Source organism: Choristoneura fumiferana, chromosome 10, assembly GCF_025370935.1.
Source record: "Choristoneura fumiferana chromosome 10, NRCan_CFum_1, whole genome shotgun sequence".
In the NCBI taxonomy this organism is placed as follows: Eukaryota; Metazoa; Arthropoda; class Insecta; order Lepidoptera; family Tortricidae; genus Choristoneura; species Choristoneura fumiferana.
The window spans coordinates 8,093,247-8,118,525 of NC_133481.1; the positions used below are offsets into that span (position 1 = coordinate 8,093,247).

At 38.4% G+C, this 25,279-nt stretch overlaps 2 protein-coding genes across 4 annotated transcripts; one reads left to right on the plus strand and one right to left on the minus strand.

The window, feature by feature from the left end:
• Positions 1-1,450: 1,450 nt before the first annotated feature.
• Positions 1,451-5,954, plus strand: SWIP (strumpellin and WASH-interacting protein). Of its 3 annotated transcripts, XM_074093360.1 has the most exons (6): positions 1,453-1,932; positions 2,184-2,347; positions 2,524-3,011; positions 3,296-3,354; positions 3,727-5,431; positions 5,524-5,954. In XM_074093360.1, exons 1-6 carry the CDS (start codon positions 1,655-1,657, stop codon positions 5,728-5,730), a joined length of 2,901 nt encoding a protein of 966 aa, XP_073949461.1. In that variant the 5' UTR covers positions 1,453-1,654; the 3' UTR covers positions 5,731-5,954. The 3 variants fall into 3 exon arrangements, with proteins under 3 accessions (XP_073949462.1, XP_073949461.1, XP_073949460.1); XM_074093361.1 differs by lacking the exons at positions 3,727-5,431; positions 5,524-5,954 and adding an exon at positions 3,473-3,628 and having other exon boundaries at positions 1,451-1,932; XM_074093359.1 differs by having other exon boundaries at positions 3,296-5,431.
• Positions 5,955-7,895: 1,941 nt separating this feature from the next.
• Prp40 (pre-mRNA processing factor 40) lies at positions 7,896-25,100 on the minus strand. Its single transcript, XM_074093363.1, has 18 exons — positions 24,921-25,100; positions 24,622-24,843; positions 24,374-24,529; positions 22,563-22,711; positions 22,294-22,451; positions 21,502-21,623; positions 19,593-19,741; positions 18,760-18,871; positions 18,090-18,215; positions 17,863-17,992; positions 17,610-17,716; positions 15,202-15,307; positions 14,112-14,341; positions 13,701-13,898; positions 12,854-12,958; positions 9,711-9,851; positions 9,139-9,299; positions 7,896-8,523 (listed from the first exon to the last, which is right to left on the minus strand). Exons 1-18 carry the CDS (start codon positions 24,921-24,923, stop codon positions 8,427-8,429), a joined length of 2,472 nt encoding a protein of 823 aa, XP_073949464.1. The 5' UTR covers positions 24,924-25,100; the 3' UTR covers positions 7,896-8,426.
• Between the last annotated feature and the right edge of the window lie 179 nt (positions 25,101-25,279).

The window sequence follows — 25,279 nt, forward strand, 5'->3', positions numbered from 1 at the left end:
ATTGGCGTCAAATTCCCCCATTAAACTATCTAAACACTAGTGTATACCCGCGGCTTCGCACGCGTAAAATATTCGGTCCGGTACCTACAATTGAAATTCCCGGATTTTATAAAATTCCCCTGGGAATTCACTAAATTTATATCGTGGTCTTCATTAAGGTTGTGTTAAGAACAACTGTCCAAATTTTTAAGACTATGTTCAGCTATCTACATACCAAATTTAATTCAAATCCGTCCAGCCGTTTTAGCGTGAAGGAGAAATAGTTATTTATTTTCATCACACTTGCACAAACAAAACACTGTCGTAACATGCAGGCTACCTTGCTTGCAACCCCCCAAATAAAACCTTGACCTTAATGTGCTTGTCATGAAACCACGTGGTCGGTAAATGAGTCCGTACCGTACTAATTTTCTTGTCATGAAGCCAACCAAGGTGGTCGGTAAATGAGTAATTGCCCCGTACTAATACTGCTGCGCGCGCTGCGCACGCACGTCGGGCACATGCTGCGGAGGGGCGGAGGGAGGGCGGCGGGGAGCTGGCGCTGCCAAGAGCGCAGTCAGCGGGTTCGGCAATTTTTGAAAAAAATATTAGTTTTTCTTTTACAAATATACAATTTTACTCGCAAATGTGATGAAAAACATTGTATGCCGCACGGGCGGTACTAGAATTACGTACGAACATCGACTCGTTAAAGCCCTAACGAAACTCGTTCGCAATTCCTTATTTTCCGCCCTTAAGACACAATGTACTATTGTGATACGAGGTTGGTAAGTAAGGTTTTACAAACTCGTGACGATGAAACCCTCGCTTGCCAACTTGCTTGCTTGTATCATACGACGGTTTTCAATACATTAGTGAGAAAATCTTAGAAAATAGGCAATAATAACACAAAATTGTAAAATAAAAACAAAACGCAAAGCACAAAGTTTTACAAAAATGGCGCGTCCGCAACACAGATTACTAATATGTAGCTAGCTAGTCCGCAATGAGGGCTATCGTTTTTTGTCTCACTAGATGGCGCACTGTTGCGTGAGGTTTTTAAGTATGGCTTTCAAAGTCTGTTATTACGGGCGTGAAAACAAAGTTTAGATTAAAATCATATTTAATACACCTTAAAACCATACCATAAAAATATCGAGCATGCCACAGTGTTGCATAGTCCCCGTTTTGATCGGAAAAAAGGGAGGTCAAAGGTTTCTGAAAGACAAAACTGTCTCAAAACACAGACATTCAATGCCCCGGAACGCATATTTGCCATAATTAATTTCAGATATTGCAAAATATTCACAAAATTATTCTAATTATAAAAAAAACCCGCGTAGCTCACCCAAAAACTATGAGAGAGAATTGACATTTGATCTAGTGAGACAAAAAACGATAGCCCTCAATCTATAACCAAATGTCACCCTATGTAAAAATGTACTCTGTGGTGACCACAGAGTACTTTATACATATACGTGGTGACACTCTTTCCCGGCCCGGATAGGCGGATATCTCTTATTAGCTGTGGCCCGGATCCGGATACCGGATACCCTGATTTTCGTTTATACTAAGGGGCGTATCGTATGGTTATAATTTGTACATCTTTTGGATTAAAGTTTCAAAAATGATATAATAGTACTATTTACGAGGAGAGTGACTTGCACACATCAGAATGCGGACCGATTTAGAGAAAGAGGCAGGATCCGTACTCCTCAAGAAATATGGCCAGTTCTTCAAACAACAATATCAAGATTGTATATCACTGGCCAACAATGAAATTTGGGAAGAAAATAAAACTTATTTGCCTGTGCAAGTGGCAATGGAGCCTTGTGAACTCATCCCCATCACGGAATTGGTTTCCTCAGATAACACCTTGATGACAAAAGTGCTGAGTGTGCTCTCTTCCCTTTGTTTTGAAGTGATGGCTCTTAAAAAGGAAGCATATGAAAGGTACTTGCCTTGTTAGTGATTTTAGTTATTTAACTTGACCTAAAGAACTTTCCGGGGTAACATTTCAATACACCTTTTGTATGTAAAGTGGCTATCAGACATTAGAGCTCTGAATGTGCTCAAAAAAGTAGAAAGAATTTAAAACCCTTGATTATGTGTAGGTAAAAAGTTGCATATTATCTTTTGACAACTATAGATGCAATTATTTTAGAGGATATGAAGAATTGGCTGAACTGTTTGTTTTTATACAGGCATTTTGTGTTCCTGGCCGTTCATGATGAATATAGTGGAACTGACATAAGTTCACAAATGGAGGCTATCTGCCAGCTGAGCGCATTTACTGGCCGGTGTGAAGAAACACTGAAGAATCTTTGCACACAAATGTTTGCAATTTTTTCTGAAAGCATCAACTTGTGTAAGGCATCTACATTTGTATTACTCTTTCATCGTTATTGCAAAGCATTTCACATAATAATATATTTATTTAATTTTGTGAGATATTTTATTTCTACCTGTTCTGATCTGCATGCTAATTTCTTTGAGAGAATTTTTTTTTAATACCTGCCTAATACTATCATTTCTTGATTTCAGCGAGAATCCAGTTGCACTATATAATCAATCACATTGGAGAGATGTTTACAGTTTTGGTTCTTTTAGAGCTATTGATATCCAACTCAGCCTTAACCAGAAACTGGTTAAAGTACTGCAAACACCTAAAATCATTAAAGCAAAGCACAGAAACTGTTGACTTAACTGATGATAAATTCAGTGCCGTTTTGGGAGCTATTGATAACATAACATCTAAAGTAATGAGTGATGACATAGTTCAGAACTCCCTGAATAGTCTCCTTGGTCTGAGAAAGAGCTTGATTGACAAGAATTGTGCAGTCATAGCTGAACAGTTTAGCCATTACTTGAGACATGCCATAAGCAGCCTTGACAAGCTGGTCCAAGACAAACCCAATGTCAGTAATATGAATAAATGCATTAAAATAAATGTTCTATTTGTGCTGAATTCACACTTGTTTGGAAATAGTGACAAGAAAATCTTTAAGTCCCTGATGGAATTGAATGCTAAGGTGAGGGTATAATTTTTTTATGCAAATTTGTTATAATTATATTTTAATTGTAAACAACCAAGCAAGTGCATGTTGAGCCATGCATTGGGCTAGTGTAGGGTTTCATACTAATGTGTCAAATATTAAGAATAGTTACTTAACTTGAGTTGAGAAATAAATAAGTGATGTCACAGTTTGCTATTGTCATACAAAATCTATGTAGGATAATGTTCATTTTAACACCTAATTAATTAGTGGTGTCAACTTCCCATTGTACATAAGTTTGTTATTTTCCAAAATTACAGGCTCACAGCATACATGTAATGGGTACAACAGTTTGGTTTCCGGAACAGTTTCTTCAAAGGTATCTGTCATCACTGTGTGCAGGTCATGGAAAACTATCCCAGACAATGCTAAAAGCCAGACAGGCTTACATGAGTAACAAGAAAGCATCAATTGCTCGAGATTTAACTATTTTGCAGGCAGTATGCATGCAGTGGGTTCTCAGCATTGAAGATATGTACTCATCTAGCCACCAAGAATTAAGAGCGACAGAAATGAATGTGCACTCCAAAACACTTTTGGAAGGTTTGGAGCTTGCTTCAAACATAAATTACTCTATTCTAACTCTGATCAACTTGCATCTTTGTTTGGGAGTGCCACTATCTAAAAGCTTGTTAAAGTCATTGTTTGAAGTAACTGAAATACTCAAAAGCTTAAAAAATGCTGTTTCCAGGAACTACAACCAGATCATGAACTCTGTGAACATGGTAATTCAACATTTAACTTTTCAAGCGTCTTGCTCTGTACTAGAAGTTAAAAAAAGCCTAATGGGTGATAAAAATTTTGCTAATAAGAGACTAGATGACTTGACTTGCATTGTGATCGCCGAACGGGCCTTGAAGGGGACAGTGACTCAGGAGCGCAATATTGCTGCTAATATAGCACTTAGTTTCATCCCAGAAAGCATTTACCTTGAAGACAGTTATGAAAAACTAGGACTTCTACTTGAAAAAATACAAACTTTGGCCAATTTCTTGAAATCCATGGAAGATCTCTGTAACTGTTCATGGGTGCTGTGGCACCAAAATATAATACCAATTTATTTTGAGCAAAACTTCACCACCCAGTTGAATGTGTTGAAATTGAAATATTTTCTATTGGTGTTGGAAGACTGTGTAGTACTTTTGCATAAGACTGATAAACAATATAGCGAAGATAAGGCCAATGCATTGCTTGATGATATTAAAACGCTTATAACTGACAATGTCTTGAAGACCACAAATCAAAATATAGAAACAAATTTAAGGTTACACATTCACTCACACTTGCAACTGGATGTTGTCAATCCCTTCACCACAGACATGACCAAGAAGTTACTGCTAGTGATTGACACTTTTAGAGTCCAGTGTGTCTACATGTCAGTTATACCCTCGACTGAACACTATTTATCGACAATGTACTACAACTTAACAACTGTAGTGTTATCAGATTGGAAAACCTATGGAGAAATGCGACAAATGGCTAAATTTAAGTTCAATCTTATAACAGTTGAAGACAATCTCCCTACGCAAACTCATGAACAAGGTTTAGATGTTCTAGAAATCATGAGAAACATACATATATTTGTGTCCAAGTACCTTTATAATCTAAATAACCAAATTTTCATTGAAAAGAGTAGTAATAACAAACACTTGAACTCTATAAATATTAAGCACATAGCAAACTCCATAAGGACCCATGGCACTGGAATAATGAATACAACAGTAAATTTCACATACCAGTTTTTGAAAAAGAAATTCTTTACCTTTTCTCAATTCATGTATGACGAACATATAAAATCGCGATTGATCAAGGACTTCAGGAACTTTAAAGAAGTTGCAGATACAAATGGAAACATGTATCCATATAAAAGCGCGGAAAAGTTTAACAAAAGTATAAAAGTGCTTGGACTGGCTGAAGACGGACAAAGCTATCTAGATTTGTTTCGGGATCTTATTAGTCAGATAGGTAATGCGATGGGTTATGTTCGAATGATTCGTTCTGGAGGAAGACACTGTTGTTCGGATGCCACTGCATTTTTACCTTCTCTAGAGCCTACAAAATCATTCAAAAATTTGGCAGAGGAAAGCAATATTGACTCTAAAGCTATTCAAGCATCAGAAGTCTTGGACAATAACATAAATTGCCTGATTACAAATTTCATCCAAGGCACAGAATATTTTAAATTGCTTCTGGATGTATTTACACCAGTATTCAGAAACCCTAAGAATGTTCATCTGAAGAATTTTTATATTATTGTGCCACCACTGACACTGAACTTTGTAGAGCACATGATATTATCAAAAGATAAGATGTCGAAAAGGAATAAAGTTGGGGCTGCGTTTACAGATGATGGTTTTGCTATGGGCATAGCTTATATTCTTAAATTGCTAGACCAGGTAAGAAATCTGATTTTATTACTATTACACATATGATATTTATTATGTGCATGATAATAAACCATGTTACTCATTTAAAATGTAACTTTCAGGATTCAAACTTTGAAGCACTTCATTGGTTTGATTCTGTTTGGAAACACATTAAGGAAGAAAGAAAAAATCTAGAAGAACAGAAAGCTAAGGGATCGTTACAGTTACAGCAAGCATTGGCACTTACAGAAAAAAAGATCAAAACACTGGAAGAAGAATTTAAGCTTCTTTATTATAGTCTAACTAGTGCTAGAATATTTTTTAGATAACCTAACACTGAAAGCTGTTATAAGCTTAGGGGCAGTATCAGGTAAACAATTACACATTGTTACCTATATACTTTTGTAAATAATACATGATAATACCTATTTAAATAAGTAAGTAATTTTCTTTGTAAGGTATTACTACCAGAACAGAAACAGAAAACAAATATTACTATAAGTTAAAATTTATATTGAATAATATATGCAATATAATAATATATTTTATCTGCCATGCAAGTTTTATTCCAAACTATTATGTGTATTTCTAAAAGGGCTCCATATTCAAGATGATTTTCTAAATGTTTGGCTGATTTCAAAACATTTCTTGAAGCATTTTCGCCTTGGACATAGGACAAGAGCCCTTTTTTTATTCGACTGGATGGCAAACGAGCAAGTGGGTCTCCTGATGTTAACAGATCACCACCGCCCATAAACATCTGCAGCACCAGGGGTATTGCAGATGCGTTGCCAACCAAGAGGCCTAAGATGGGATATCTCAAGTGCCAGTAATTTCACCGGCTGTCTTACTCTCCACGCCGAAACACAACAGTGCAAGCACTGCTGCTTCACGGCAGGATTAGCGAGCAAGATGGTGGTAGCAATCCGGGCGGACCTTGCACAAGGTCTTACCACCTGCAAAAGCCAAAGACCTTTCCATTGCTTGCTAGGCTTTCATACTTTCACCAGTTCATCATACTTGCGGTTACCATTGCAAGTATCATTTGGTCTTATGTACTGCCTTTGTACATTTGGTGGAAAAAAAATACATGGGAATTTGCTACACCAAGCCAAACTTGTCATACCTAAGTATAAATAATTTCCACTGTCAATCCCCCTAGATATCTGGACTTTTCTATAATGGTATTTGAAGCATTCTACAATTTTATCCAAAGCTTTTGTCGAAAATTCCATATTATTACTAGCTGTTGCCCATGACTCCGTCCGCGTAGAGTATGAAAAATAGTGTACGTCCTATTCTCAGACCTACCGAATATACACAAAAAACATCATAAAAATCGGCCAAGCCGTTTCGGAGGAGTTTGGTCACGAACATTGTGACACCAGAATTTTATATATTAGATTTGTATTGATTATTCTAACATGGCTGAATTTAATTTAAAACTAATCAAGCAACCAGTCTGAGATATTTGTGACTAATAAAACAGTTCTTCAGATGCCAGTTCAATGTCCCACTCATTCATATGGTTTACGATACCTAGTTATAGTTGACTTGACCAATGTTGTTTCAGTTCTCTTCCAGCTACTGCAATGTTTCTTTTGTTGTGTCTAGCCTAAAGCCCTGTATTTTGATCATTTTGATACCCCTCAAGGTATTTTTTTTCTTAATTTTATAATCTACCCAATGTCACTCGCGTCAACAAGACTAATTTAATGCCGTATCGTTTATCAAAGTTGGTTTAGCCTTTTTTTTATATGATAGGGGTAAACGAGCAGGCGGATCATCTGATGGAAAGCAATCACCGCCGCCCATGAAAACCCATAAGTTGAATTACGGATTCCATGCACTAGTGGTAGGTTAGTGGATATAGGAAACCTTCTTTTGGGTTTCGCCCATTGACATTTATGTACCTTACAGCACTAGACTGGCTGTTTGATACGAGTATTACTTTGGCACAACCCCTGTCACGGACGTCAACAAACTAGTGAAAGTTTCACAAATCCGCGCTGTGAACAAATTTTGTGCGCCGTTTTGATGTAAGAAACATGCAGTCTATAATAATATGTCGGCGGCCGATCGTAAAATCCGCCAGATCACGAAATTCCTAGGCATATCGTGAAATGGCGCTATTTCATGAATTGGCTAAGGGACATCCGCCATATCGTTCAAAACTCACCGTTTAAGGATTTGCCTAGTAACGTTCAGGCAGATCATGAAACGCCGCCATTTCATGATTTGGCTCGTTAAGGCAGATCGTGAAATTCCTAGGCATATCATGAAACGCTGCCATATCGGTTCTGGCACTTCGCCGGCAGCTCCCGCGGCACGCTCGCTTCGCTCGCTCGGCTCGTGCGTTGTGGTCATAATTCATGCTAACCACTCCTCGTACCTAAATATATGAATTTCGTGATCTGGCGGATTTTACGATCGGCCGCCGACATATGTCAAGATGTCGATGGTTTCGCCGCAGTCGGGTAATAAAACAATATCGGCTATTTAAGAATGTATATTACTTACATACCTAAATAATCAGCTTAGAGCGCAAACTATGTAAAAAGATCGCTGTTAGTTAACGTAATAATTACCTCGATGGTAGCAGCTATAATTACAATTGAACTTCAAAGAAATCGTTTTAGATAATTTATCCTCCAATATGTCATTAATGTCTATTCCGTTTTAAAATAAATTCATGTTATTTACATAACTGTGACGGCTGTGGCTCAATAGCAACACCACTTTACAAATGAATTTGTCAATTGTTTACACTGTAGAATGGGGCTACCAAGAACACACTACAGGAACTCCTCTTTTCTGCACACGAACCGAGTTAACATTCCCCATCAGAGCTGGGTAGAGACTTCGGCCACTGTACTTCAGGTGAACGCGGCGAGATCAGCGACCTTGGGGATTCAGGGGGCGTCAGGGAGTTTGGCGATTGTGGCAGGGGGGTAATGGGGGAAGGCGGGGTGCGGGGGTGGCGAGGCGGGTAAGCGTTGTAGATGCGGACGTGGGTGACGCTGCGTCAGTCGGCTTCGTGCTCATGTAATTGGGCGAGCAGCGCCGCGCGCCGTGACTCTAGCTCCGCATCGCTCCATGCTGTCGAACTCGCTGCCGCTGACCTGAGAACAGAAAAGACACGTTCTTATTTAGCCGAATACAGGAGCAGGTGCAGGTTATATATTTTTTTTAGATAGTCCTAGTCTTAAAAAGCGAGGAGTAGGAGCAGGCCCCTGTACCACAAAAGTTACAAGCGCTACAATTCTACAAAATTGTAGTTTCTCTTAGTAAAATGTTACAATATTGCAGATTTGGAGCACTTGTAACTTTTGTGGTACAGGGGATAGTTTTTTTTCAGTAGATTACGGAAAACCTATAAAAATGTGTGGTTTAAATATGAGGGACACAATTTAAAAAAGTTAAATTATTTCATGGTACGAAACTCGTTTCTACGCGAGTTTGACTCGCACTAGTCGGGTTTTTTAAGTGCTGTCACCCCTGTTAAAGTTATGATCGGTATTATCGGTTCAAACTTTGATGCGGAACATCCTGAACATCGATCAATGTATGAAAATGTTTGTTAGCCATTAGCCACAATTTAAAATGTACCGGAATAATGAAAATATATCTTGTATACTGTTGAAGAACTATATAATTCTTCAACAGTACTACGCAAAAATACTATGGTAAGTGCTCAAAAACATAGTGTTTTATGGTATTAATAAGTTGGAACTGACCTCTCTTTCTTGTCTCGTTTGTCTTTCTTCTTCTTGGGCTTGAAGGCGGGCTCATCGAGGGGCGCGGGCTCGGGGCTGGGGGGCGCGCTGCGCTTGCCGCGCCGCTTGTGCCGCGGCGGCGACGCCTCCGAGATGCCGCCTTCTTCCGGCGTCGGCGAACGCTGGACATATGCCAATTAATTAAAAATAATCTACGGAATGCAGGGTTTCTGGCTCTATTGTCGTTCCGCTTATATTACCAGTTAATTGGCATCTTCGGGATATTTAATTTCTGGTTTATAAACACGAGCGTCGGGTAATAATATTTTACGTAGTACAGATAAAGTGCAAAATGTATTTTCATCGGGATAAGTCGGATTTCAATCGGAATAAGACGGCACCCAAAGTGTCAATCAATTAGTGTATTAAATTAGTGACATATTCATAACCATTAATATGGAACTTTATTATACTTCCTACGGCTGCATGATGGGTATTGAAGCTAAATGAGACAACTTTTCCGATAAAATACGATGGAAAACCATTGTACTATGTAAATCTGTAACGATATTGTAATTAGTGAGAATACTAACGGGCGCGGGATCGTGCTTGCGGTGCTTCTTCTTAGACTTCTTGTGCTTGCGGGCCTCGTCCGAGGTCCAGGTGGCGTGGCTGGCCGCGGGCGACGGCGACCGCGCCGGCGCCGGCGTGCCCGACCGCGACCGCGACTTCGACTAATACACAAAGAATAATCCACAACTTGTAATAAGCACGTTTCTATTCTCAAAATTCCCATTATAGCTCAAAAGGAATGTTATTGTAAAAAAAAAAAAATTGCACAAGGTTTTCTGCTGACTAATCTAAGTTTCATTCACTCTCATTTGATTGATACTAGCCAGTTTTAAATTGTGAAGACTATTGTATTTTTCACCTATGATGAGTTCTGTGACACTTGAAAATTTTCCGAATTACGCATACTATGTTCGCAAAATATTTTTTTTTTAAATAATTTATATTTTGAAGCAAAATAATCAAAAAAATACAGATGTAAAACTGTACTTTTTTAAAATATGTAGCAATATCAGTGTCCATTAAATAGACTCCATCGAATACGATATATATACGTGACACAACATTTTCGGCAATTGCTGCGGTTCATCAACAATGAACACTAAGATATTTTTTAAAAAATTAAACAAAACTTGCAAGATTTTGTAAACACGGCTATTTGGAACACGGCCGCAGCCATCTTGTGGCCAGTGCTTGTCAGTATCACTGTCAGTACGAGTGCGTCTGCCTTGTATACGAGTTGAGTTTCCGTTGCATTTTCTTTGCATTGTATTTTGTTATTGTTCATTTCTGTTATTATAGTTGTTGACTTTTGTTACTGTTTCTCGTTAAAAATGCCGAAACGGTCTAAAAAGACTGTTTTGAACTCCCAGAGTCGGGAGTTTGTTATTCGTTTGAGGGATTATTTCGAGCGAGAACGAGAAAACGGTGGCCCGGTGGGCGGAAAACTGGAAAAATATTATTTTTTAAAATATAATGCAACTTCTCCAAAAATAGGCACTAATAATTGGTACATCTCTAAAACTGTCAAACTCGAAACGTCACAGAACTCATCATAGGCATGGACGTAATACCTAAACGGGACCAAGTACTCTGAAAATATGTATTTACGAAAATGAACCATATTACAAGGTGAGAAAGTATCTTTCTCTGTTGCGCCTTACACAGACTCATCTACGGCGAGAGGGATAGCAATAACGGAGGACTTGTGTCTCGTTCTTTGATCTTGCCAGCCTAAAAAAATGATTCTGATCAAAAAATTTGACTCGAAAAAACTCAGTGGAAACAATTGTATTTTAACAGTTTTAAGTTCATCATCCCAGGCTATATCCGTCCCACTGCTGGGCACAGGCCTCCTCTCAGAACAAGAGGGCTTGGGCCATAGTTCCCACGCGGCCCAGTGCGGATTGGGAACTTCGCACGCACCATTGAATCGCTTCGCAGGTTTGTGCAGGTCCTCACGATGTTTTCCTTCACCGAAAAGCTCGTGGTAAATTTCAAATGTAATTCCGCACATGAATTTCGAAAAACTCAGAGGTGCGAGCCGGGGTTCGAACCCACGACCCTCTGCTTGAGAGGCGATAGGTCAAACCACTAGGCCACCACGGCTTCTGTGTACATTGCTGAGCCAAAAAAGTGAAGCAAAAAATTACCAAAAATTCAGTCGTATGCAGTCGGCACTTTGAACATTCCTGCCAACGATTTCTCCCGTAGTAAGAATACTTTACCCATTTGCTAGATTTCGATGTTTTTATACATATATTTATAGAGGGTGTCCCAGGAAATAGTGTCAAGCGAAAGTCTAGAGGTAGCACATAGGGGCACCCGCATTACCCCAATGTACGGTTGAACAAATTGAATCATGATAGGTAGGCTGGTGCCAAGAGTGGAGTCTCCTGTCTGTAAGGTTATGGTTTCTCTGACCACGGCCGAATGTTTTGTTCGGGAATGTTTGAGGGTGGTTCCTCTGAAACGTCACCGGCAGCGGGTAGGCACCATTAATTCTTGTGGTGCGAGTGCAACGCACATCCAGATGCCGCCGGTCGCGTGTGATGGGCCTCAGAAACCAGGGCCTTAGTGATAATAGGTAACAATAAAGCCGTTGAAAGCCACAAACCCGTCATGCGGTAGAAAAGCAAAATGGGATAAAAGTCACAGAAAAGCCACCCGGTACGTCTAGATAAACTAATCGGGATAAGTCCACAGTCACAGGTTTTTTATTCGGTAACTATGAACATTTTTGAACCCACGACCCTCTGTTTGAGAGAGGTCAAACCACTAGGCCACTACGGCTTTTTTAATTGAGCTGCGGCTATTTTTTTTCCCCGGCTCGCACCTCTGAGTTTTTCCAAATGATGATGAACATTTTGATGGCATGTATCTTTTGTGGGACAAATTTCATCGGTACTAACTATCTCTTTCATCGTGCTTTTGAGCTGCAAGTGCCCAGTCCCGTTTAAGTAGTACGTCCATGATCATAGGTGAAAAATATATAGTTACTTAAGAGCGTTTATACCTGCTGAGCTGGCAATGTTACATTTTTGTTAGTTTTTCTCGATTATTCCATAAAAATTAAATGAAAATTAAAAATGTGGTCTGATAGAACACTTTATAATATATAATTTAATGTGTCTACTCCAATAATTATTCGTTATACTTTTATTTTCTTTAAAAACCGTTAATAAACATTAATTCATTTTTAAAGAATATAAAAGTCAATCCCAAATAAATTATTGGAGTGTTCTATCAGACCATATTTTTGATTTCCGTTCAATTTTTGTGGAATAATCGAGCAAAACTAACAAAAATGCAACGTTGCCAGCTCAGCAGGTATAAACGCTCTAGTTACAAATTAAAAAACGGAAACGGTAATCTACGCAATATTCTTCCTCATTGAAAGAAAAAACAAAAACACGTTGAGATTTATTGGCTTTAGATTATCAATTATCATGACGGTATTTATCAGGTCGGGAATGTTAAAGCGGTATATAATTCATACCAGGTTGATATTGCGCGACCGGAACATACTGCACTGTTATTTCGAATGCATTTGAGTTTCCAAAATCCAAATATCAGGTCGGTAAGCAGCATGCAATTAAGATGATTTAAGATTGTACGTTTACGAAATTAGGCAATGTTAATTGATAATGGATGGACAAAAACATACCGGTGAGGCGGAATGTGAACGCTTTTTCTTCTTGGATCGTTTCGCCTTTCTGGGCTTGGGGTGGTGGTAGTGCATGCAGCTTTCCTCTTGTTCATGTTGGAAATCCTGAAAAATATAAATTATTAGATGTCAATATTCCTCAAATCCCAAATTTAATCTGTGGCCGCGATCTGGTAAATGCTAAAGAAATTGTGGCTTGGCCCTGACACGTCTCCATTTTCGTGTCATTTTTATTTATAACTAAATTTTTCCGTTAAGTGTTTGTTTGGTTACATATTTGAATATTGAAAATTAAAATATCGATAGCCAATATATCTAACTTGTAAATGTCAACGTATTTGAATGTCGAAAATTAAAATATCGTACATACAAATCTGCTTTATTTATTGCTCCTTTCTCTTAATATGTAATAATATTTATTTTACATAATCTAGTAATTTTTTGTCCAAAACTTTGGATAATGTTGTTTTCTACTTTCTACTTATCCAAAACTTATCCAAAACTTGTTGTTTTCTTTTTACCGCAAATAATTTTGACTGCTTTCCTATCTTTATAATTTTTTTCCATCAATTCGATTAGTTGGAAATGATCCCTTATCAGGGATAAGTACGCCTTAGTACTTATTTCTGTTTATACTTATTTTAATTTTTATGGGCAACAAAGAGTCGACGAAAATATAGTGGAAAATTACGACAACTTTGTATAACACAATACAATAAAATCATTCGATTCCTGACCCACCATAGAACATTTCTGTGTCATAGTGTCTTTGCTTATCATAGAATGCGATGATACTACGACGTTATCAGTAAAAAAGTTCCGGACTATGTCGCGAGTCAGTACTTACTTTGTATATCCTGATCCTGTCCTCTTCCTCAGGCACGGCCGCAAACTCCGGTGCATCCAAGTCGAGCTTCTCTTTGACTTCAGCCCACGGCAGCTGGTGGTCCACGTTGGCTTCGCTAAGCGCCCATTTGAAGGTGCTCTCAATTTTCTTCTGTGCTTTCGACTCCTCCTTCATCTTTTCCTTGTTTCTCGCTTCAGCCTACAACGAAAAATTATTTAGTATGATATGTACCTGTTTTTTTCTGTATCGCTTACTAATTCTGGTGTACAATAAAGAGTAATTGTATTGTATTGTATTAATTAGTGTTTATTCTCGTTCGACTACTTGGCATAAAAGGCGAAATAAACCCAAGTCCCTTACAGATAAGGAATTTAGCGGGAGTATTAATTTAATTTGTAATGTGGTGATCACCTTTTCCAGCAGCGCGTTGTACGTAAGCTTGACATTGCCTGCATCTAGTGCCGCCGACTTGCTATCCTCGCACACGATAGTGGCAAACTCTTCAAATGTAGTATCTGGCTTCACTTCGAAGTCTTTCTCTTTCAGGATCTCTTTTATCACCTTCTTCTCATCATGGAACCGCGCTTTTAGGTTTTCCACGTAGAATTTGAAGAGGTCTAATGGGGTTGACCCTTGTTGACCTGCAATGTTGATAACTTGTTGATTATGTAGATGTGGTCAACATTCGCTTACAATAGTATAAGTGTCATATGAAAGAAAAAGTAGGTTTTGAGAAAGTAAATTATATTTTGTGTTATGGAATATGAGTGGTAACAACACTAACAACTTCTTTAACATCTTTGTACACTTACACCTACACAGCAGACTTAGTTCTTTACAATAGGGATGTTGACACAATTAAAAAATAATTCGAAGACACGACTCCAGTAAAAAAAAGCTTTATTTTAGCCCTGAAAACCAGATTAAGTTTCGATTAAATGCAAAATTAGATTTTTTGTTGCTTTAAAACAAATAAATAGTTAGTTGATTGAGTGTGCGAAGTAGTGCGAACTAGTGTCGTCATATAAGTTGCTATTTCCATTCAAACTCTATGGGAGAATTATGTTTTGACAGCTCATAAAAAGTACGTCAATTGATTGGTGGTGCCAACATCACTATTGGGTGGGGAGTTTCCCGGGTAAAAAATAATAATAATAATTTATCCTCTCATAGTTACAATAACAGTTTACATTGCATTATACGTACACGGTGTAACATTAGAACAAAATTAGTGCTATTAAACTAAAAGATCAATAAATTTCGCAATTTTAGCTTCCAGTGGTTCCTACACTAGGCGCAGCCTGTCTCGTACGTAGGTAACCAATCCAGTGACAACTTCCCATTTCAAAACGCGAAGTTGAAACAATTATTCGCGTCAACGTTCCGCTATATATTGTTGTAACAAGTCTGTCAGTAAGGTTACATTATAAGATTTATAGGAAAATATTGGCCACTTATTATAACAAAAAAAGTACAATTTGTGTCTATTTCTAATATTTACCAAGCATGGCAGAAAACCGCATATCAGCTGAGATAACCGGGTAAAGCTCAACCCATAAAGACATCGATGTCAATTTGCCTTCTTCGTGTAGGCCGTCTAATAACGCCTGAAATTTAAAAACATATCACGTTAGACCAGGGGTCAGGGGGTACAGTCAAGGAAAGGTGCGACCAAAACGCTGCTTAAAAAACGGCGACGGTATGGAATCGCAGTGACGCATCGTATGCGCACCGTTTTTAGGGTTCCGGAGCCAAAATGGTAAAAACGGAACCCTTATAGTTTCGCCATGTCTGTCTGTCTGTCTGTCCGTCCGTCCGCGGCTTTGCTCAGGGACTATCAATGCTAGAAAGTTGTAATTTTGCACGGATATATATGTAAACTATGCCGACAAAATGGTACAATAAAAAACTAAAAATAGTTTTTTTTTAGGGTACCTCCCATAGACGTAAAGTGGGGGTGATTTTTTTTTCCTATCCAACCCTATAGTGTGGGGTATCGTTGGATAGGTCTTTTAAAACCATTAGGAGTTTGCTCAATCAATTTTTCGATTCAGCGATTTTTTTGCGAAATAATTAACTTTAAAGTGCAAATTTTCATTAAAATCGAGTGTCCCCCCCCCCCCATAAAATCTAAACCGGTGGATGGAAAAAATTTAAAAAATTCAGGATGGTAGTAAGTACACCAAACTTTCAAGGAAAACTATAACGGTTAAGTTTGCTTGAGAATTATTAGTAGTTTAAGAGTAAATAGCAGCCTAAGGTATAAAATATACCTAAACTATGGAAGATTCCGTATAAAATACGAAATCCTTAGAAAAATATGACCCGTGTCCGACACGCTCTCGGCCGTTTTTTTTTGCATGCTTTCCACACCGCTGCTAAAAATACACAAACGGTGCGGAATCGCAGTGACGTGCCGTAAACGTCACGACTTTTGTTCGGTAAAGACCTGACGTTTACGGCACGTCACTGCGATTCCGTATTTTAAGCAGCGGTGTGGAGAGCATGCGATAAAAACGGTGCGCATACGGTGCGTCACTGCGAGTCCGTGCCGTCACCGTTTTTTAATCAGCGGTTTGGTCGCACCTTAAACTGAATCACGCACCAGCGTGGAACCTTTGTGCTATTAATGTCATGTTGACAACCCATACATCTGCCAAAGAAATCATAGGAAAATTGATTATAAAAAAGGTTCCACCCTGGTAGACAAGTGCAAAGATATTGACACGGCCAAAGTTACAAAAATGTATACACGACTTTATGCACTTAACAATAAGGTCGTGTATGTATACATATATTTGTAACTTTGGCCGTGTCTATATCTTTGCACTTGACTGTACGTACTTAGTTCAGATTCCTCGACTATTGGTTCTGTGCACGACATTAGCGCCACCTAGCGTCCGCAAGGTTGTCGGCTCTGAGGTTCTGACGTTTTGAAATTTCACTGCGACATTGTGACAAAAATCAAACCTATCACGTATTAATTTATAATACACAATTACTGTGATACCGTGATTTGAGTGGAAAAAAGGGCTGTGAATTCATTTTGGTAATTAAAATTAAATAAGGTAAGTAAAATTTATTCAAAATGTGTGTTTTATATTGGTTATGTCAGTTTGTTTACTTCATGTTTAGTCGTACTTATTGTAAAACGAAAAGATAAAGCTACTTTAATGGTTTCTTTAAATAATAGTAAACATATATAATTGTTCTTGTATCGCTAGTAATAAATTATATGTATATCGGTTTCAGATCAAAATACGTATTATTTTGACGACCGGTTTTGTGTGTATTACTCAATATAAAATTTCAACCACAAACCGTTTCAAAAGGAAAATTGTTGGCATCTGCTGGACATGTCCGAGATGTAGAGGAATTAAGAACAAAACAGGGACTGTTGACTGTGTTCAATAATTCAAGAAGACAAACATCTATTACTAAAATTAGGCAGTTAAGTCTACACAAATTGCTTTGTTAATGCCAGATTCATATGAGTACGAAAGATGACAGAGCCTACATTATTTCTACTTTTGGCCACTATCAACGCTGCGATAGATTTCATTACCCCTACCTAGTAATTCGCACCCAGCCAATAGGTACAGCGTGCGGTGACTCGTGACTCCCCGCAGCGCAGGCGGAATAGCGACTAGCCCTGGGGCACGCGTTATTGTAATCTCCCGTAACCCGCATGTGGGCCTTTCGACCAATGAAATCGAGCCTTAAGTATATTGACATGTCAGGTTTCCAGCTAACACTGGCTTTCTATTAGCTTACAACATAATGTGAGTGAGCGCTCTTCACCAGCTATTAGTCACTTTTGATCTAATCCTGTGGGCATAGCTAATTCTTACCAGGGGTCTCTAAATATAGTTAAGTTGTTGTGTCTGTATAAATTGTATTAAGACTTACCAAAAAGTTGTCTCTATTCTTTCTCTGTTGCCGCTTACTTCGCTTTTTGAGCTGCTCTTTCTCTTGAGCGTATTCACTCTCCAAATTTTTTATGTGTTGTTCAAATACTGCAACGAAAAGGTGGAGGTCATTAAAATATAAACTATGAGCTAAGCAGGAATCAGACCAGCTATTTTAAGATAATTATAAAAAGTACTTATTTACACGAATAAGTAAAGCACATATTCTTAAGACAAGTAAACTTAACAATTACCAATGAGTGCATCTTCTTTGTCCATGCCAAGCAAACTGACATCGTTTTTGAATGCTGAATTCTCAAGAAGCAAAACTTGCGCTTCACTCCAGGTACTGCTATACGTGATTTCATTCATATTTTCTAAGACCTGTTGGTAAAAAAAAAAAAACAGAAAATTTGTGATCCAAGTTACCTAATCAAGTATTATAGCTCGTTTTCTATCACATTTTCGAACCAGTTTTTACCTGTGCTAACATTTTCATGTTTCTTTTTTTGAGTGCCTTGGCCTCTTCTTTTTCACGTTTGGTAATTGTAAATATGCAATCTTCGAAGATATCTTTTCGATCCGCATCAGGTACGCAGCGCCATATCTGAAAAGAAAGTAGCATAATGAATGAGGTAAGTTTAAATTACACATACCATTAAAAACCAGGATTGCGGACCCAGTCGCCACTGTTATTAACCGTTCCTCCTGTTCTTCGCTGTTCTTGTTGTAATTAAGCCGAGTAATACATAATTGTAGTACTTAAATATTGTCATTAATAAACCAGAATATCATTTCGCGGCCAAATTAAGAACAGTGGTAAGCAATATTCGCTCCAACTTAAAAAAAAAACTCAAAAAAGGGAATATAGCACATACATAAATCTAAGCATTTTTCTACTGATCAGTTAAAAGTCTAATAGGTAGTATGAAGGTAAAGTAGATGACTCAGTCCACTCCTGCCCTAGTAGCTCGTGCTGAGACACTGACTTCAAATAAATCAGTAAAAACACACAGAAACATATTTAGGTTTAATATTTACGTGTTAACAAAACATTTTTTTTAATAACAATAAAAAGTAATACAGACTTAATTGTTTTTAGCTTTTTTAGTTACTTTCGTGTTTTTTGGATTTGTCGAAAAATAACTTACCTCAAGGTTACTGAACATATCGTCACATTTGTAATATTTAGTCATCGACGTGACGCGGTCACAACTCAGCAAGAATTCTTCCAAATTTTCTCGGTTCTTCTTTGTTTTTAACCTAGAAAATGCAGTAACATATTAACTTTTTTTTTATTCAACTGGATGGCAAATGAGCAAGTGGGTCCCCTGATGGTAAGAGATCACCACCGCCCAAAAACATCTGCCAACCTAGAGGCCTAAGATGGGATACCTCAAATGCCAGTTATTTCACCGGCTGTCTTACTCTTCACGCCGAAACACAACAGTGTAAGCACTGCTGCTTCACGGCAGGATTAGCGAGCAAGATAGTGGTAGCAATTCGGGCGGACCTTGCACAAGGTCCAACCACCTGCAAAATCAATCAAATCAATCCAGAGTGAACATTTCAAAACTATCACTCTTATTTTATGGGCATAAACATTTTAAGCAATTCCGTGTCTATAAGTATGGGGAGACCTTAACCTCCTAAGGCCCAATGTCCTAAATTTAAGACATACGTCAAAGCAAATGTCAACTTTTACTAATTGACATTAAGTTTCAAATTCTAATAATCGAAATTTGACGTGGGCCTCAGGAGGTTAATCCAATTTCATTACCGATGCGATAATGCAACACTGGACAAAGATACACGCCCCGGTGCGTGACTTCGTTCGGTGTTTCTAGTTTCCGCTGTTTTACTCTCATTTTATTTCATTCTAACATTGCTACTAACCTTAGCTTAAAGATTATTGTTACTAACTAAATAATCTAATTATGGACCCTGAGTCCGAAATAAAATATTTTTAATTTAATTTAATTACCTTAATTCTTCTCTCTCATCTTTAACTTTTTGCGTTTTATATGCATTAAAAGCTTGCTTTCTCTCGTTGAGTTTCTTAAAAGCAGTGTAACGAGGATCTTTTGAGATAATCTTCACACACTGTTCCCAAGTTGCATTTGATGAAATATTCTGTGAATCAAAACAGTTAAGAAATTATTCAGATTTTTTTTTATGTAGCCTGTATTATGTCCCACTGCTGGGCAAAAGCCTCCCCTTTTCTCCGCCACTCTTCCCTGTCCTGGGCATGCACCTGCCGATCGAGCTGAAAAGCGCTCAGGTCGTCCCGCCATCTCTTGGGTCTGCCTCTGCTCCTATGTCCATCCCTCGGATCCCATTCGGTTACGATTCGTGCCCATCGGTCCGGGTGCATGCGGCAGACATGTCCGGCCCAGTCCCACTTCAGCTTGGCGGGCTTGACACCCACATCTGTGATACGAGTTTTAGAGCGCAGTATCGTGTTTCTGATTCGATCAGTTCTTCGAACACCCAGAATACTGCGCTCCATTGCTCGTTGGCAAACCTTGAGCCTGGACTTTTGAGCTTCAGTCAATGACCAAGTCTGTGCGCCGTAGGTTAAAATGGGAAGAATACACATGTCGACGAGTTTGCGCTTAAGTGACAGAGGAAGGTTACCCTTCATTAGCGTTTTCATGGACCAGAAGCTCTTCCAGGCATTATCGATACGCCTATCGATTTCTCTTGACTGCCTGTTCTCGAAGGAACTATCTGACCCAAGTAAATATACTCGTCGACGTACTGAATATCTTGCCCATCTACCGTAACTCTACGTTTCACGCTGTTGGTCATTACCTGTGTCTTCGCTCTGTTCATTGTGAGTCCAACCTCAAGGCTCGCCGTGCTCAGATCTTGGAGCATTTGCTGTAGCTGTTGTGGTGTTTGGGAAAATAAAACGATGTCGTTGGCGAAGCGCAGGTTTGATAGTCTTTTGCCTCCGACATTGATACCCTTTGTATTTTCCCAAGAGACCGCTAGCTTTTTAAATATTTCCTTGAGGCAACTGGTGAACAATTTAGGAGATAGCGGGTCCCCCTGTTTCACGCCTTTCTTAATATCAAATGTAGGGCCTGTAGCATGCAACTTGACTGTACTGATATTATATAAAGTAGCAATGAGTTCGACATTGGTGTTGTTTATACCTTGACTACGTAAGGCTGAAAGAATGTCTGGATGGTGAACACTATCAAATGCCTTGTGATAGTCCACGAAGGCCAGATATAGCGGCTTGTTGAACTCATTGTACTTTTCAATAACTTGGTTCAGGGTGTGTAAATGATCGGTGGTCGAAAAACTGGGACGAAAACCAGCTTGTTCCAGGGGTTGATGTTGGTCCAGCAGTGGTGCAATTCTGTTTTCGATAATTTTAATAAATAATTTATATATGTGGGAAGTTAAGCTAAGTGATCTGTAAAATTATACTAGAATGGCAAAGGTTCTGTGTGTGGTTGTGTGTTCTGTGGTTCTGTGGAAATTGGCCAGTAAATAGAATATTATTGAATAAACTTGTGAGATGGGGTAGCAAAATAGCTTTCCCAGCTTTAAGAGCTTCTGTTGTAATACCATCCTCCCCAGGACTTTTTTGATATTTTATGGTCTTTAGAGCAGAGTTGACCTCGTACTCTGTTATAGGAGGAATGGTATCCGGGCAAGAATAATTCTGAGTTGATGTTGAATGTAGAGAGCCTGAAGAATATAAAGTTTTATAGTATTTGGTACATATTTCCGTAATTTTATCCCTGCTATTGTGTTTTTCAAAGAATAAGAATAATATAAATAAATCTTTGAATGATAATAATTATTCAAAAATTAAGATTTTTCAGAAGTTTTGTACAGTTATTCAAACAATTTTTGTATTTAATCAATATACATACCTTCTCTTTGAGGAGTTCCTTGAATGCCTCAATAGCCTCTTTCTTGTCTTTATATTGAGGTTCCGCTACAGGTTCAGCTATATCAAGAGCTTGTGCTGGTGATGCTACATCTTCTGGTTCAACTAGAATAAATGTGATTCATTAGTACCTCTTTATCCTATCCTACTAATATTATAAATGCGAAAGTTTGTGAGTGAGTGAGTGAGTATGTTTGTTACTCCTTCATGCTGAAACGGCTGGACGGATTTGAATAAACTGGACGGATTTGATATGTAGATAGTTGATCATCTGGAATAAAACATAGGCTACTTTTTATTCCAATATTCCCACGGTATAGGGATAAAATCTCGAAACAACAACCGCTGGGCTTAGAGTCATGAAATTTGACATGATTGTTTTAAATGTAATGTCAATAAAAACCACGATTTAATTTTCAGGAATTCCCATGGGAATGCGTGTGCGAAGCTGCGGGCAAACACTAGTCATTAATAAAACGCAGATATAATACAGCAGCAATATATACAAGAGAAAAAAAACGATAGTTTTTTTTGTTAACCAATAAATGTAGCATTGTACGAGTAAAAGGTAGGTATAGTTTTCAATATTGCTCTCACAGGGTATCAACAATTCAGGTAGCATCCCTGCCTGTTCCACCTCAAATAAATCCTCACACACATTCTTACGTATCTGTACTGTACTTGCATGGAAAACTTATAGGGTTTTGCTTTACAAGCTAGGTTTAAATGTCATATACAAATACTAGTCATCTCTTTGCAAATCACTAAAACTTACTATCTTCTGGTATCGGAATAGAACTGACAAGGGCAGGGTCAATAGATGCCAGAGTTTTGGCCATGGCTTCATCCAACGCTGAAGAGCCACCAGCGGGCGTTGCCGGCGATCCCGGCAGTGGAACCTCGCCTGGAGGCAGATCCCCATTCAGAGCCATACTGGAACAAAAATAGATTGATTAGATAATTACTTTATTTCTGCTGTCAAACTTAATTAAATATAGTATATAGCTGAAAATATTCATATTACGGTTAAATTTAGAAACTTACTGTGCTGCCTCTTCTGCTGCAATTTTATCTTTGATTTCTTGTAACTCAGGTGGTACCACCCAACTTGATTCTTTAGTCTCGATGTTGTGGTAGTACAGACGCCCAGCATCAGTTGTGTACTCTTTCCACACACACGCCGATAGCAGCTTCTGTAGCAGAAAATATGTTGAAGTCACTAATGTCATAAATACGAAAGTTAGAAGTAGCATGTTTGCGACTTCTTCAAGCTAAAACAGTTATATGGAATTAGATGAAATTTGGAATCAAGATAGTTCATAGCTTTTTTTTTGTCCTCCAATATTTTAACAAGGCTTTAGCACACCAAATGTGACTATGTTAGCCTCATCGGGAGCCTCAGATATATACACCACACTACAGACAGATATTACACTCTCCCTTGCACTGAAACCACGTCTCTGGATGCAAAGCCCCGTCCAATGAATCTGTAAATTCGCGTCGCTTCTTCTGAAAGCGGTCGACTGAGGATTACATTTACAGCTCCATTGACCAAGCCCGTACCATCCAAATACCTGACTCATCCCAGCCTATATACGTCCCACTGCTGGGCACAGGCCTCCTCTCAGAACCAGAGGGCTTGGGCCATAGTTCCCACGCGGGCCCAGTGCGGATTGGGAACTTCACACGCACCATTGAATTGCTTCGCAGGTTTGTGCAGGTTTCCTCACGATGTTTTCCTTCACCTCAAAGCTCGTGGTAAATTTCAAATGTAATTACGCACATGAATTTCGAAAAACTCAGAGGTGCGAGCCGGGGTTTGAACCCACGACCCTCTGTTTGAGAGGCGATAGGTCAAACCACTAGGCCACCACGGCTTTTTAAATACCTGACTCTGATCTCCTTATTCTGATCACATTCCACAATAAAGTGAATAAGGTCTTTAGTCTTATTACATCCCATATACAAAGGTGATTGCACAAATCTCATCAAATGCAAAAAACAATTAAGTGGAATATGACCAGATCGAACACGTAGTGCTGACACAAGAAGGCCCCTGGAAAGGCCAGCACAATCAAACCAGGGAACTTTAAATACCTTATTCTGCATGGTACCATACCAAATGCCCTTTGTCAACGATGCTGCACTAAAAAGTTCCTGCCATTTGGAAACGCACTCCTCCTTAGCCAATTGCACTAATTCAGTACCATATGGCTTAGAAACATGATCAATCCCTCCTGTGACAGCGAGGCTGGCCAATCTATCTGCCTGCTCATTACCAGCTACCCCCACATGAGATGGAATCCATTGCAAAACAATTTTTATTAATAATATAATATATTTTAGGTATAAATACAATATTGTTACTACATGTTGTTACCAAATTAAAATAAACTAAATTACATCAATTAATTAATAATAGTGATAACAAATAATATAATAAATAAATATTAATAATGTCTTGTAAATATCTCAATAAATTTTTTATAAAAAGTTTAGTAATATATTATAAGATATATTTCTAAAACTGAATAGCTAAGATATATTGGGTTTAATTAGGTTTTTATTTATAAAAATTAAAAATGTTAATACATATTCATTTTGTAATTAGTCCTGTTTTACAAAATAAACATGTTTAACCAGTCTTGGACTGTCATAATTGTAAAGAAAAATTATAGACACTTAGTATTTTAAAATATTTATTACCCATGCCTAAGACTGTCAAGGTACCAAATTGCACCTCCGATAATGGGGTCTACTTACTCATTACTTTAACTTGTTAGTGACTCATTTAATTTTGATATATTCGAGAATTATGGTCAGTTTTATATTAAAGGTGAAAAACCAGAACATACTTCAGCAGGTGTTTTCAAATCATCAGGCTTCTCCCAAAGGCTTTGTTTGGACACCGAGTTATAATAGTAAGTACGGCCATCAGGTGCTTTGTGCTCCGACCAGGGGCTGGTTTGGTTAGACATAGGCGTAATTTCAGGTGCTGGAGCACCTAGATCCTGAAATTATTACAAAGTAAATGATAAAAAATTAAATGGTCTGAAACATAAATTATTGTACATAGGAATAGTAAGTTAATGTAATGACTTACGGGCTTAAAGGGTGGAAATCCTGGCGGCGGCATCGAGAATGGCGGTATCATGGGTGGAAACCCCATAGGTGGAGGCATAGCAGCCATAGCCGGCGCTATGCCGGGTACGGGAGGCATGGCCACTTGCGGAGGCATCGGCGGCGGTATTCCGGCCATCATCGGTGGGGGCAGTAACGGCGCACCCATCATTCCCGGCGAGCTCGTGCCAGTGCTCGCTGCGTCCTAAATCAAATGAAATAACAATGACCACCCGAAATACATAACAAGAATACAGTACAGGTTACACCGCTCAGGCTTACCATGTTAGTAGCAGGTACTACGATATGTTTCTTAGTTGCAACTTTCGCGACATATATTCTTAATATTAATGACTGTAACGAACGAAAAAAAAGCCAAAAGAATTATCAAGCCTCCGTGCTTTTTTTGTGGTTTTGGCTAAACGCTTTGGCTAAACGTCACTTCACTCACGCACGTCAAATTAAAAACAGATTATAGTATAGGTACACAACACAGTCTCATCACAGATAACTTAAATGATGTAAAAAAAAAGTTTAATGTATGTATTTTACAATGTCTAGTGCAGAGTCCGCCGATGAATCTAAATTGTAACCTTGTTATTTCAAATAAATTCTTTCTTTCTTTCATGATCCCTGGTCTG